The sequence below is a fragment of the Cupressus sempervirens genome, chromosome 8 (assembly GCF_028749045.1).
Source record: "Cupressus sempervirens isolate cs-2001-9-10 chromosome 8, ASM2874904v1, whole genome shotgun sequence".
Lineage (NCBI taxonomy): Eukaryota > Viridiplantae > Streptophyta > Pinopsida > Cupressales > Cupressaceae > Cupressus > Cupressus sempervirens.
This window is the reverse complement of record NC_143125.1, coordinates 11,974,381-11,991,031: the sequence shown is the minus strand read 5'-3', so window position 1 is coordinate 11,991,031 and position 16,651 is coordinate 11,974,381. Positions and strand designations below refer to the sequence as shown.

The 16,651-nt window shown below is 33.0% G+C and overlaps 1 protein-coding gene across 1 annotated transcript in view; it reads left to right on the top strand.

Moving 5' to 3' along the window:
- The first annotated feature begins 15,162 nt into the window (after positions 1-15,162).
- Positions 15,163-16,651, top strand: part of LOC149541327 (tyrosine decarboxylase 2-like) — a 176,252-nt gene continuing 174,763 nt past the window's right edge. The window contains exons 1-2 of the mRNA XM_089796611.1: positions 15,163-15,348; positions 15,940-16,012. Coding sequence (XP_089652737.1) covers positions 15,163-15,348; positions 15,940-16,012 — 259 coding nt within the window. The remainder of the gene's footprint in view (positions 15,349-15,939; positions 16,013-16,651) is intronic.

The following is a 16,651-nucleotide window of genomic DNA, read 5'->3' as shown; positions in this document are numbered from 1 at the left end:
TTTTTTTGTGGACATTTCTAGCTAGTATCTGATTTGATCTTTATCCATTGCAAATGTCTTTGCTAACAATATTGTATTCCTCATCTCATTATGATGTGCGGACTCCTCCTTCGGTTGTCGGTCCACTATTTCCTAGTGCATTATCGGCAACAAGGGCCAAAAGTCACAGTTTTGCCTAGTTTAACATGAAGAAATGAGGGTTCCATCCAATGTGTACTCTTAACTGCTTCTTGGGATGGAACCCATAGCACTAACATGCCCAACTAACCTCTAATATGCAAGAAAAGTGAAGATTTGCAGGTTATTGTGAAAGAAATGCAAAGTTGAGTGCTGGAACGACTAATTTGGGTACCCAAATGAGTGCTAGGTGTTATGCAACCGTACATCTGGCTTAACAAGGTATACTTTTTATTTGATATTCTTTGAAGACATGATGAGTGGATGGTGAATCCTAATTTTTAGATCCTGGAAGTGTGTGCTTGACCTAGATTGGTGATACCCTTGATTTTGAGGGTTTTAAGGCTTGAATTTGGGGGTTTCATATCAAAAGTCCTCGTAGGATGAAATTGATGATGAATTTTTCTAATTAGGCACAAAATATGATGAATCTATGAATTTGGTGGAGTTGGGATAAGTATATTGCATAGTTGCTTTGTAAAACCTCATGTTTTACCCTTGAAAAACAGTGACAATCATGATTTTTGGCCCACATGTGGAGGGGCCCACCCTTCTAGCCAATTGAATGGTAGTGACTAAATGATTATTTTGACCAATGAAATGGTTGCAGTAGGAAGTGCCATGTGGCATCTACAGGAGGCTCATCATAAGGTCAGGACACTAAGGAGGAAGATGTAAGATGCTACACTATAGCCATAAGATCAGAAGGATAGAGTTTGACTATTATGATGTCGTAAAATTCCATATGATCAGGGGCTTCAAATAATAGAGCTAAGATATCATGACATGGTGTATTGGTGTGAGGTCATAAATTGAAAATTGTAAGCTTGACATATTAAAAAATTGTAGGTTTCTCGTATGGTCGAGAGTTGAAAATTAAAATGTTAAGATATTACAAATTCATCATAATATCATATTGTCATAACACCATAATATGCATAAGTTCCAAATTTCAAAAGTTGCATAGATGGATGTGGGTTCTATCCAAGCAATCAACCAATGGAAATTTAAGAAGTGACAGGAAGAAAAGATAAAATCATATTGTCTAAATGGATGTATTGTATCATATTTAATTTTCACTATTTTAAGAAATATTTTAATCCATTCCTCTAAGTTTCGAGCCTTTTTATTGCCAAATCTTTTCCCATGCAGAACTTCATTTCAATCTTATTGTCCATAGACATGAATTTAAACCTTGTGCCTCCCCCCCCCCATATTGTTGCTTTGGCAAAGAGAATTCTAAGAAAGAAGTGTTTTCTTTTTCTGATTTTTAATGCCAAAATTTATCCAAATGCTTTGGGGATGCTTTTTTCATTTTTAATTTATTTATCTTATATGTGGCTTAATTTAACTGAAAGTCTTAGAAGGTATTTTTTAGATCTATAGAATTGAAACCAACTAAATTTTATACCTGTCTGAGAGAGGAGAGATAACTGGTGGATTTATTGCTCAACAATGAATTAATATCTCTTGTTTGATTGTGTTGTCTCAGCAAAATAAACAAATCTTGATCGATGCAGTTGTCCATGCTATGAATGAATATTATGTAGAGCGTTGATAGAAACTCAAAAAACTCTCTTGTTATGCAACAATCAACATGGTCTAGTACAAAATCATAATTTACAATGTTTTTTTTTTTGCAAATAGGCACCATAGTTATCTAGGGTACAAGACATTTTCTCTAATTTGTTTTGTTTCTAATTCTAGATGCATGATTTTACTACAAAAATGCTTATGATTCAGTCTTAAGGATATTGATGACTAGAGCACTTTGTGAATAAATAATTAACATCAAGTCAGTATCTTCTACATAAATTCTGCACCATAGCTTCATTTTCTGTCTATATTGTACTCTTCAATAACAGAATAGATTTGGAGTGTCTCTATTCTCTTCAATGTATTAAAAAAGACCCTTGGATTTGTTTAGTTTAGTTTCTCCGAGTTACTCTATGTAGTGATGCAGAATCTCCTTTTATAGAATGTGAATGGTTTTAGATGCACACCAATATGGACATTGTGTCAATGCCAGACTATATGCCTGTTGATGTCAGCAGCATGGACATCAAATGTGTCCTCTTCCATTGTATTCCTTGTGTGAATACTGGAGGGAACTTATTGTGATTGATGGTGAGAATTGAGCAAAGATTCCATATTTAAAAAAAAAATGCATTATATTATTTAATTTTGTAAGAATTTAAAGGCTGAATAATATCTGCACGTTGTTGCAGTCAACAATGAAAAATTCAAAAATTTGAGACAAATATGCATTTTGTTGCCAAGAGTAATGGGAGTGTCATAAGTATGTCCCTATGATGTGAAAATGATGACAATTAATTTCATTATTATGATGGTTGTACTTCTTGTAGGGTTCTGTTAATATTTTAAAAATTGATACATGTAGGATCATTGCCCTAAATAATTCATATTTAAAGGATGGCGATTTGTTTTATTAATTTAAATGGCTCAGTGAATTCCTCATTGTTATAACTTATCTACAATGTCATGGAGATAGTTTCATGGAGTTCTTGTTTATCAAAGTTGTAAACAGGCTATCATTTTTGGAGTGATCCATGTTAGGTTCATTCTTTAGGTTTGATTAAATCCTATTGTAAAAGGTGATCGGTTCTTTAGGAGGTAAATGTACCTGTTGATGCGAGTTTTATGACCACTTCAACATGCAAGATATCAGTGATGGTGAGGTGAAACTCAACCAGTCTTTGCTTCGCCAAATCAACTAAGGAAAGGAGGGTGCAATCTTCTAAGGATGCATGTATGATTTTCGTACTGTCAATACTGATTCAAATATTCAATGATGGTATCCTTTGAATTAGACATGGTTCGGAATACAATTTTTTTTTTTCAGGAAAAATTTTAATCTTTATGTTAATAACAAACTGGTTCAGGATACAGTTATATATGTAGAAATTAAATATTACATCATACCTGCCTATCTTTTTGAGATCCTATTCTAGTGGATCATTGAATTTGTATTTTGACATTACCTGTAGTCACCTAATGTTAAGTTCCTTGGATTTTGGTGATCTTAATCTAAATTTTACATCCTAATGTTGAATAGTTAGTGTGTTCAACAGTTCAAAGTGTATAAGCATAAGATGCATTAATCGGTATGATTTTATCTTCTAAACCAAAGTTTTGTGTTGAATTTTTTTGAGTTCTTTAGTCATAAATAGTTGGTTTTTTCTCTGACATTTGAGTTCTTTCTATATGTTAGTCCTCATATTTCTTTTCTGGGTGGCTCTATTAGTTTATCAGTGATTAAAGAAAGAAGCAATCTAATGTTTCTTGATGAAGCAGAGATCAATTTCTTAATTCAAAAGATATTATTTAGAATTGCAAAGAGTGATCCTCATGTCCTCCACTCTCTTTAGTCTTATATTTATTCTCTTAATTTTCATGTGTTGTAACTCCTATTGGCAATCTCATTTTTAATGAAATTAATGTGTAGTCTCTATTTGCAGAAAAATTCAATAGACTCGTGTACTAGTATCCAATACACATACCTGAAAGGTTTTCTCTTGTTATTCGCTCATTGCTGACTCAAGAAGGAATATGTTTCACTCTTCAACCAGACTTCAAGTTTCTTGAGGTAGAGAGATTTGAATTAGTTTGTATTAGATGAAAATATAATTTGAGTAGGGTTTTTATATAAAGTATCATCATGTGAAACAACATTGTATTTTAGAAAATTCTACTTCGTTAATATGATTTAGTGAATTCAGTCCTTTCTAATGATCATTATATTGATTCATATTATTGTTAGCAAGAACAAAATTGTGAAAACAAGGAGCAACTTCAAAAGGTTACAAGAAAAGTTGGGTATGATAACTGCCCCTGAAGAGAAAAGAGGTTCAAGCTATCATAGATATCCAAATAGCCAAGAACATAAAAGGAAAAGAATACAAAGAGTGTACGATCAAGTGAAGGAAAAGGCCAGTTGACAAAGCCACTTGTATGCATGCTTTTGAGGTGGCTAAGCAAGGGATAATAGTTCCAAAATCTTTGTTACATGTCCATGAGTTTTAGACTAGGAACATTTTTATCTACATGGAGAGATTGCTTTAGGAGTACCCAACCCTTCCTTACATACTTGTTGCTAGCTTCTATTTGCTCAGTTTTACATGTAGACTTTCTACTTTGTTATGTTACTTCGGTTTTGTTTGTGTTGTTTCAGGTGCTCGAGTTGGAGGTTATTCCTTTGACCTTTTGGTCTGCCTGGATGGAATGTCTTCTTTTTTGAACCCTTCTCATTAAGAATAATACAATGCAAGCATGGACAAGGAGTGGCAGTCCTGGAGCCCCATTATCAGTAGCAATTAATAGAATTAGCAGAAGTTAGTATACTTAGAAAATAAAGTATACTTAGCCTCTATTATTGAATTCTCTTCCCTATCACACTATCATCAATTTTCCATTATCACAAGGCTCATTCCCTTGCAGTTTGTGCCATCCAGTTAATTGATTCATCTGAGGAATACTAAGATAATCCATTATCCTATCACTGATATCATGCTCCACAATTCCTTCCTTAGGTAGCTCAATTAGTGCATGTGAGCTCAAGTTTGTAGATATTGCTGATAAAACCAAATGAAGAAGATTCCCAATGCTGCAACTACTTTAGGTAAGAAAAGAGTCCAAATCCACAATAAGCCAAGTAACCCTTCAAAGTCTTTTCAGTCTTTTCTAGATAACCCATACTCATCATTTCTGATCTCATTCACTTCCTCTGTACTATAAAATTTTGGATACATCTTGAACTTGGCATAGGCCTCATAAGTACAGTACCTGTAAAAAAATATCTTTGGGCCTTCAAATGAATGAGGGTGTTCAAATGCAAGATCCCAAACCCCCTCAAAGTTACAACAGTGACTTCTTCTTCATTCAATGCCACAGGAGCCTGTGATTATGAAAGAAAGTTTTCATCAGACGCTTCTTCAAGAATTGTCTTAGTTTCATTTCCTACTTCTCCTCCAAGCTAGTTGGCTTGATGGAAGTCCTTCCCTGCGACCTCTCTTACACTAGGTTTGCAGATTGGACAACATTATTGAAAAATGAAACTATTTCTTCTGATTATCATTCTATAATCTTGCATGGTGATAATTTCTTAGATGACTACTCGTACTACCCAATAATGATTGCCTCATATGTTATGGTGATTTCTCAGTAGGTACAAATGCAATCAATCAAATCACAAGAAAGATATTAATCAAGAGCTCTGGTTGAATTGATGCAAAGTTTATTACTTTATATCTCTCCTAGCAACCACCCAATCTACTCCAAATGATCAACTGAGTCAGATAGGTAGCATTCATATCGTGGTTGAGCTATCTACACCAAGCCACCATGAATCTTTATCTTCAATCTAGAGAAGTCAATTATTGCAGAGCTTTGTCATAGCATTGCACATCCACCCAGGAAGCCCAATCCCCCAATAGCATATAGATCCATCAAACCCAACGATACATCTCTAGCTCAGCACTGTCGTGTCATCCCTAAAGTCCATTCAACAAGTGCTTGGAAAGATGAGTATTTCTCTTAAATTTGCATCATCTGCAAGCATCTACCGTGTTCATTGCAAATCCTCATCTTTAAATAGGGAGTGCTCAATATATTCTACTACGCCTTGAAAGAAATCATCTCAATGTTGATTGTACTAGACATTTGATGTGCAGAATGTTCCCAGAACATTGTATCAGCAGATTAAGCACATCATGTGACATTTCCTTGAAGCAACCATATTCAAGCATCATGTGATCCAAACTTTGATTAATCTGCAATGCCAGAACAAACATCAAACATCGACAGTGCCCACATTTGGTGTTGACTTGAGCACTGACATTAATCAACCATTGGCATTCTAACATTCCCAAGTCATGGTGCCCATGAGCATTGACATCGAACACTCTCCAATATCTCTTCTTGGAATTTTCCATCTTATCTCCCTCCGACGTTCAGCAAAATTGAAGTGAAAACAAGAATGTTGAACATGTTTTGCATCTATCACAATATTGATAATTGATTGCCTAACTCGCCTGAGTTTTGTAGTGTTCAACAACCTGAACATGGATTGGGAGCTACAAGTGGTCCCAAAACGTGCCACAGATGCTAAGACATCCATGCAAAGAGTGAAGAAGCATTGTATATACATTCATGAGTGACATAGACTTCTGATTCATCATTGAAGCTTTCCATCTTATACTATGACCTACACAAGTACACGTCCAAACATTGATCTCACAACACTGTGTAGGAGATCTGAAACTTGGGACATGTGCTCTCACTTCCTTGTCTCACCACCTGTGCTCCAAATATTCATAATAAGTTCAAGTTTATCAGCAATCCATTTTTTATTCAACTTTAGTCCTTCGAAAGACCCCTAAGATCGAGTGGCTCTAATATTGCAATTTTAAGAAGGTGTTGAAATACTTCCTCTAATGATAACGCCCTTCTTCCATTATCGCTTCATGAAGTTATTTTCATATAGGACAACTAGAATCCTTTTCACCTGCCAATTGACTATCCTACTGTAACTTTTATGTCTCCCAGATTTTGCTCTAATACCAGCTAAAATGAGATAGTTGATTAAGATGATAAGTATTGTTCTGCAAATATGATGATCTTCGAACTGTAGGAAGTATGTCACATTTATTGATTTCAATGTGTATCTTCCCATCAGGAAAGCATATATATATTATATTCAATAGCAACTTTAGGATCGGTCATGGCTCTTAATTGTGAAAGGTCACAATTAGTTGGTGATCAGTAACTCACTAAATCCAATATAATTGATCCATATACAAGATATTGAATATATATATTGTGCACATGATTCAACTTACTTAGATATGAAACTGGTATAGTTTTAGACTTGTTATGAAGATAATCTGACCGAAGCTGTCATATATCAACAGATATGAATATCACAACTAGCATAGATGTCACTTTCAACTTAATGTTCATAATTCTTCCTACATAAATGTCATTTCAGTTTTTGTACTCAACCATTATGTTTCTTTATGAAATCAGTTTATTTGCATGCTTCTCAAGTCACCAATGTTGCTCATCAATAATTTATTGTGTAAGGCCAAATCCTATGAAATTTTACCCTTTGCCAAACTATATGATTGAAGATCAATGCTGGAGACAAAAACTTTTTAATAATTTCGTAGTATCAAAAGATTTCTACACATCTACATGTTTGTCAATTACGCACTCCACTTCTTTATCAATGGTATAGTTAGTTGATTAGTTGCTTCATCATTGATTTCTCTAAAGTCTATATACATGGTGTAGGGAAAGGGCTCTGACGATATAGGATAAGTCAATGTTTTTGTTTAATATTGATGCTTGTCCAGTTTGAAAATCTCCTGCTTTGAATGGCATGGCAAATGATCATTGAATCACCTTCTGCCTTTACATTGCATACACCAAGTTTTTAATATACATTAAGACTGAGAAGGGGACATGTCCCTTTTTTGAGCTAAAAATATTATTATATTAGCAATTTAGGTAAGTTGACCAAAAGGTAACTATAATTGGAAAAACTATATTAAACTAGGTTGGCTTTCCTGCTTATTGGACTTACAAAGTAATGAAATGTGAAGTTATGTCATATTTCTTGGCTTAAGTCAGACTGGGTTATATGTTCATTATACAATTTAATCTTTCATATTATTATTTTGTGTGCTTTATTGATTATTACAATAGCATTTGGGTGCTTTTCCAATATTTCTGTTAGAAAAGTAGAGCACATAACAATTTGCTTGATGCATTGATGTCGTCTTTTCTTATTTTAGGAAGTTCAACCATCAACATCAGGAATTGGGCCATTTTTCAGTAGTGCCCTTAACTCTGCAAGTACAAAAAAAATTTCAGGCTATACACTTCCTTCAGTCAATGTAAAAGAAGAATCATTTGCAGAGCCTCTGATAGGTCAAGTCAATAGTCCAAGCACAAGCTTTAGTTGGTATAAAAGTAACAAAGCTGGAACAATCAACTTGGTGACATGACTTGGTGGGCTTGGCGAGCCGACCTGGTGTGCATACTTGAACAGTAGACTTGGTGAGCTAACTTAAAGAGTCAACGCGTTGAGGTGACTCGGTGGGGGTGACTTGGTGGGCTGATCTAGAGAGTTGACCTAGGGCAGACTTGGTGAGAAAACTTAAAGAGTTGACTTGGTGAGCGTACTTGAATTCTCAGCTTGGCGAGCTGACTATGAGAGTCAGCTTGGCAAGCTGATATGGCGAGTTGACTTAAAGTGGCAACTTGGTGGTGCAAGTTGGTGAGCTGACTTATCGAGGCCACTTGGTGAGGCGACTTCGCAAAGCAACTTGGTGAGCTGACCTACTAAGTGTACTTAAAGACTAACCTTGATGAGGTGCTTTGGTGGGGTGACTTGATGACAAAACTTGGCGTGCCGACCAAGTGAGTTTACATGGTGAGCGAGCTTAGAGAAGGAACTGTATGGGGAAACTTCATAAGCACACTGAGTGAGCCCACTTGGTGGGGCAAGGTGGTAAAACCATTGGGTGAGTTGACTTCGTGAGCTGACTTAATGAGTCAACTCGTTGAGTTGACTAGGTGGGGGTGACTTGGTGAGCTGACCTAGAGAGTTGGCCTAGGGGGCGAACTTGGTGAGCAAACTTAGAGAGTCGACTTGGTGAGTGTACTTCAATTGTTAGCTTGGTGAGCTGACTTGGCTGGGAGCCAGCTTGGCGATCTAACATGGTGAGTGGGCTTAAAGTGGCAACTTGGTGGGGCAAGTTGGCGAGCCGACTTAGCGAGGCCACTTAGAGATGTGACGTGGCGAGCTGACTTGGTGAGTAAGCTCGATGAGCAGACCTAAAGATTGACCTTGTTGAGGCACTTTGGTGGGGTGACTTGATGACCGAACTCAAAGAGTCAACTTGGCAAGCATACTAGTGCATTTGGGTTCATTTTTCGACCTTCATTGATCAAATTTTTGACCAAATTTGACCAACCCATTGGTCAAAATTTATCTGGTCAAAATTTTGACCAACTCACTGGTAAATTTTTTTTCAGGCATTATATAAAATAGTCACATGTCTTGCGTATGATATGACATTTTGCATGTATCCTGCACTCTCTCTCATCTGGCTAATGATGGATTACGTAGAGTGATCTAAAACCATGATGCTAAAAAACACACAATCAAATCCAAAATGAACATGCACTACAAATGGATTGTGGAAATCTGATATTGGTAAAATTGCATGCATGTCTACCAGGACAATCACAACTTAAACATATATTTGTCCTGGTAGACATGCATGCAAAATTAACAATATCAGATTTTCACAATCCATTTGTAATGCAAGTTCATTTTGGATTTGATTTTGTGTGTTTTTTAGCATCATGGTTTCAGATCACTCTCCGTAATCCATCATCAGCCGAATGAGAGAGTGCAGGATGCATGCAAAATGTCATATCATACGCAAGACATGTGACTGTTTTATAGAATTCCTAAAAAAAAATTTACACCTTTCTGTTGGTAGAAATTTCTACCTTCGTTGGTCGAAATTTTTGACCTTTATTGGTCAAAATTTCTACCTTTTTTGGTTCAACTTCTTTGACCTTCGTTGGTCGAAATTTCTACCTTCATTCGTTGAAATTTTTGACCTTCACTAGTTAAAATTTTTTACCTTCATTGGTCAAAATTTCTAAATTAATCCACAAAATTTTTAACCCTCGTTGGTCGAAATTTCTACCTTGCTTGGTCAAAAATTTTGACCTTCATTGGTGGAAATTTCTACCTTTATTGGTCGAAATTTTGACCAATTCCTGTCAGAACTTGCAAATGGCAATTGAGGTTTTTCGACCAACGTATTGGTCGAAATTTCCACCGGAAAAATTCTGACCAATGGGTTGGTTGAAGTTGGTCGAAGTTTGGTCAAAAATTGGGTCAAAATTTTGACCATTAATGGTCGAAAAATGGTATTAAATGTACTAGTGTACATTTATAAAAATAGATTACATCATCCCTTTCTGATCCATGAAACAAAGTACAATATAATAAGTAAAATCATCAACCATAAATATATAACCATCCATCATAATACACAAAGATAGAATGAAGGAAAATGCAAAACAAGGAACTCCAACCATGACATCTACGAACGGATCTCAATGGTAAAAGTAAAAAAGCACTACCACCCGACCTCGTGGTAACCCAAAAAGGTTGACTTCCACTGCGCTGAGAAGATAGTCTCAAGTCCCAAACAAGATATCAATCCCAAAAATAAAAAGTAATATCTAAGTCAAGAAAAACCCTAAAAGTAATCTAACTCAAAGGTTCAAGATACTTTGACATCTAAACCTAGAGGCAAACAAAGACACATAGAAAATCTATACTGTTATTGGACAAGTGTCATTGCATGAACCAACTCTAGGGTTACTTGGCACCCTAGTGACTCTATGTGGCACTAGTATCATTTCATATGGACAAGGCATACTAACGATGCATGGTTGCAACCAAGCATCGTTTCTACTCCCATCCTAGTCTGTACTAGCACTCGAGGCATGGGAAAGGAAAACAAAGACTCTTATTAGGTTCATTTTACTCTCATTTAGTGTAGTGTTATCACTTATTAGCTACTTACAATGGGTTACCCTAGTAGCCACTTTGGGACCCGACCTCCATTGCAAGCCACTTCCCAACTTAACATATAGATTACCTACCCTAGGACCATAAAAGTACAAATCAAAGAATCACAATTTTCACCTCAACCCTATACAAGTAACTGGAAAGCATCAAAATAAAATTCACAATAACACCTTAGTCCTTTACAAGCAACTAGAAAGCATCCCAAAAATAACTGATCGAAGACTCAAAGGTTAAGCCAAGTATTTCATAACATTCATCTCGTAATCACACAAGAACACTGAAAGCAACAACAAACAATATAACCAAACTTATCATAGAGCATACTAGACATAATACCATGGTTGAGTTTAAAAGATCAGAATCAAAGCATCCTCATGACATCACAAACACAAAACTCTCGAGCCTCTGGTAACACCTTAAGACTAGTCAAAGCTAAGTCAACCCAAACCTTAAAACATAAGACATGTAGTTAACAATGTAGTTTCATAGTTTGGTTTGATTTTGAAAACACATAGTTTGAGTTAATAGTAAGGTTTAAGTTTTCGTTTCAATGTATGTTTTCAAGTAGATGAGATTCACAGTTTACCCTTACAAATTAGCCCATTCTCATCTTAGAACAATTTGTACAATCTACTCTTAACTTATGAAATTCCCAAGTTCACAATTTAATATCATAAGATGACTTAAATCAATTATTTATTTAATTTTTTAAAAAGAACAATTATTAGTAATCAAATAAAATAACTACGATCTTTATTAATAATCCAAAATCCTCAAATAATAATATCCTTAATTAAATGATTTTAGACTATTAAAAAATTATAGCTTTTATTAATTAAAACTTAACTTAAAATAAATAAATTAAGTTAAATTAATAATTATTTAAAACAAACCTATATTAATAAATTTCTTAATTATTAATTAAGATAATAATAATAAAATTTACTAATATTATCATTAATAATTAATATTTAAATTTTATTAAAAATAAATTTAATAATAATAAAACAGATTAATAAAAAAACAACATGTGATTTACCTTTGCTTTAAGCCCATAGGCTTTTTCATTGTCGTGATAGTAGGTGTACTTGTTGTTCACAGTAGCAGGTCTATCGTGTAGACCATTAATGGCTACTGACAATCCCACATTGGTCACGGCGGGGAGAATTGTGGGAGGTGTGGGTTTGATGGTCCTACCTCCCCACTAATATTATATTATTATTATTATTTTGAAAATAAATTTTAATAAGAGTCCTCCCCCCCAATCAAATTTTGTGTATTTTTTTTACAATAATTCTACCAATACTCTGATAGAAGAATTACGACAAACCAGCCAAATTTATTTTCTAAAATTTCCATTTCTTTCAAAATACTTCTCAGTTTAATTAACAGCCTTTAAATCTACTAAATGGGGGTTCTACAAAATTTCAATCCTCACATATACAAAAGAAAACAATAAGAATACCAATAAATTCTAATGAAGGATTTAAGAGTTCATCACAACACAATTTGGAAAAACAATTCACAATCACGATGAAGACAAGAATATTAAATTACATAATTAACTGGGTGAACAAAACACAAGGATCTACTTGGTTATGATGCTAATTCACAATCACTTGAAGATTGTAAGAGAAATCTCTTCTCTTAAAACCTTCTCTCTCAAAATTCCCTTCTCCAAAATTCTCAGTCCCTAAGAAAAGAACTCTCAATCTCTCATATGGAGTTCTTCCCTAAAATCAGGGCACTGATTATGTGATCATGCAAGGAAACTCGTTGATCACAATCTTTTAACTCTTTATTAACTTTTCATTTACATTTTCATGCACACTTTTTGCAATATAAAATATCTTTATTAAATTTATTTGCTTTCTCGTTTTAATTAATTTATTATATTTTAATCTCATGCATAAGCTTTATGCAATATAATTAATATAAACTTTATTAAATAATTGTTTTCTGTCTCTTAACAATTTTTGAAGTATTTTTTATATAATATTTGTTAACTTTAGAAATAATAATATTTAGCATTTATTCAAAAAATGATCTCCTAAATATATTATTATTAAATTAAATAAAAATAAATATTATTACACTCTAAAATTAGAACTATAATTTTCTCTTTAAATTTAATTCTTTTTATTTAATTAATTTCTCAATTAATTAAATATAATTAAATATTCCAATTATCGTAATAATTTTTCATTAAATTAAATCATTAGATAATCTTTTAATTTAACTAAATTAATAGAAAAATCACAAAAGACTTACAAGATGAAATATGAAAAACCCATCATAAAATACCACAAACAAGATCAAACTCAAGGGTTATAATCATGAATTTACATCATATGACAAATTTAGAAGGGTAATCATCATAGATACTTGTCCTAATTTTTTATGACAATTGGTTTAAAGGTTAGGATTTGGACTTAAGAATTTATCTCCCCTCTCTTACCATTGAGATATTGCGATAGGGTACGCTCATACTGGCAATTAAGAGAAGTCGATACCCGGTACCTGCAATTTGCATAAAATCCATGCATGTACAAACACATATATTTTAAGCTAAATAGACAATGGCAGTAAGTGGTGCATCATGTAGATCCCGACTAGCAGGTAACTACGACTCCCTTCCTTAACCATATCTAAAGTGTCATACATAAAGAAAACATACACACAAACCATACGCATGTAGTAAAACACATATAATAATCCAACTAATTAATATTATCAATTAACTGGAATCACCGTAAATAATCATCATCAAGGTATAATCATGCATACATGAAGTAAATAATACCAAAGTAGTTTCATCATTTAATCAACTGAGTATGGAAATAATATCCAATAATCTAGAAAAAACACTGCTACTAATCATCAAGCATAAACATAACTAGCCTAAAAGAGTTCAGCAATAAAATAAAAAAAGTTAACTAGGGGTAGGCACTACAATGTGCACAACACACATGTACATATATCTTAAAATTTAAGTTAATATAGGAAACCATAGTCTCATTCATTTACAAATTTTATTGTTTCAACACAATGAGGATAGGTTGCAAACATGTTGAAAATAAAATGACAATATAATCCTTCATGTCATTGTAGAATGCATTTGACACTAATTACCATATCAACAAATAAGGTCAAATTACACCATCATGCAACCTTCTTCATAAATAACTCTATAAAAAATTTGCATGCCCCCAATGAATCACTATAATGATCGACTATTAGTACGTGTGATCGATAATTGGTACATATGCTATCATTTCGGAGGCTGCTTGGATCAACATGACGAAAATGTCACAATTCTTGGACCACCTATCTTCTCTCCAACTAAATAGCTCTATGTAAAATGTTGATTCACAATCACCCGGACTAAATCACTATAGGCAAAGAGTTGATCCATAATTATATAGTAACATTTGCATTAGTTATAAGGACATCTTGACATCTAAACTAACATATCAATAGATAAAATTAAATTGCACCACGTGACACCACCTATCCACATCACCTACCCACTTTCTCAATAAATTAATATATGTTAAAAGTAGGTTCACAATCAATATATAGCAGCATTTGCATTAACTATAAGGAGTCCTTGAAAATGACAATTTAAACACATTGTTTGAAGATGCAAGCCTTATAAAAGCAACAAACTTAGTGACCAAAATTCATTGTCAAATAATTGATTTCAAAAGAAGGTTGAAATTTGTTAAGACTTTGGTGTCCTATTATTAGGTTGAAATTTGTTAAGACTTTGGTGTCCTATTATTGATATTCTTGGGTCCAACAGAATGCTTTGAACTTGTGATTATTCATTCAAACCTTTCTTTGTGTCCCACGGTTACAATCTGTCTCCTACTTTTTTGTCCTATTATTTGTACTCTTGAATCCTAGAAAATACTTTTAGACTTATGGACATGATTAAAACCTTTCATTCAAATCTTTCTATAATGAAAAGAACAACCCAAAACCCTTTTTGACATTACAAAATTACTTCTAATAAAGTTTCTCCAACTCTCCTCAAAAATTGATAGGAGTACACAAACACATTTATCATGATATATAAATTTAAGTGGTACCAAAATGGACTATGATACCATTGTGTCAAGAAAATAGTAGCATTCTTATACCTTCCCTGCCATTGCTTTCCTTGCATTGCAATTTGTACTCCACTTCAAAGCCCATCTTCTACTACTTCAAAACCATTTTCTTTTCACAATGTAAGAACCATCATCTGATAAGTTCTATCACAAAATGTATGTGGTCATTTAAAATTTGTATGTTTTTGGTTAAAATACTATAACAGAATGGTGTTTTTCTAATCTTATATGCAGATGAACGGTGAGGATCTATTGGGAGGTAGTAAGATGAATGACAATGGAGAAAGCAAGCAGAATTACCTTAGCAAGCCATTAGACGTGGAGGAGTTTAGAAAGCATGCTCACACAATGGTGGACTTCATTGCAGATTATTATCATAACATTGAAAACTTCCCAGTTCTCAGCCGAGTACAGGCATGTATTATTATTATCATCATCATCATTATTACACCCACTATGATTTTTAGTTATTGTTAGTTGATAAAGTTGAATACGTGTTTTTTCTGATTAAATACTTAGATATATATGAAATGAATGAATGATTTCAATATGATTTACAAGATTAAAATAGTCTGTATGACTTCGGAACAGATTGAATTGAATGAATGAATGCTTTTAATATTGTTCTAAAATAGTCTATATAATTTACAGACACTATACAAATGAATGAAGTTGGACCGCTTAGATATTTCATAAGGCTAAAATTGTCTATCTGATACACCCCAACATCTACAAATGAATGAAGTTAGACAGCTTGAATATTATACAAGACTAATGAATGAATGATTTTAATATTGTCCATTCTACAGATCTACAAGTGAATAAAATTGAAAATATATAATAATTAAGATTAAATATTAACTCTCAACTAGAAATTAATTATTTTTAGACATGTCTATGATTTCTAAGTTTTCAAAATATATTCTCTTCCATTTAAGATTTTAATATTTTTCTACTAACATATATTTAATCTTTATTGATTGTGGAAATGAAACTTACATGCAGCCTGGTTACTTGCAATCTCTGGTACCTGATTCTGCTCCAGAACATCCAGATTCATTCGAAAGCCTTTTTGCTGGTAAAATATTATTAATTCAATTGCCATTGACTTTATTTTAGAAGAAAAGATAGAAAAATAATTATGTTTTATTTGAATAAAATATATTTAAAAGGTTTAAGTAAACTTTGTTCAGTTGTATAGATGTATCGTTTTGTTCTTAATTTTGTTTTTTCATAGTATTTGTTTTGATAAATATTGTACGATAATTTTTTTTTTATATATATCTATTTATCTTTTTAATTATTTCAAATAATTAATATTCATTACATTTCAATGATATTATTTCATCAATTTCTATTGTTTTATATGTTATCTTAGTTTAAATTTTATATAAACATGTTATAATTTATTTTCTAATATTCTATATGACAAAATATTATTAAATTTCATTCAATCAAATGAATAACTTAAAAATAAATACATCATTTTTAAAACTTAATATGCTACTAAATTTTTTTATTGTGTATATAAATTAACTCTTATTTATTTTTAAATGTGTTGTTTGACTTTTTAACTTTAATGTTGTTGGAAGTTACCTCATTTTCACTTAACAAAGTTTCAGCTCAACTTAGTAGCACATTGAATTAGGGGGAAAAGAAGTGTAGAATCTTAATGATCCAACAACACCACTACTTATGTGACATGCTAAGTGATGAA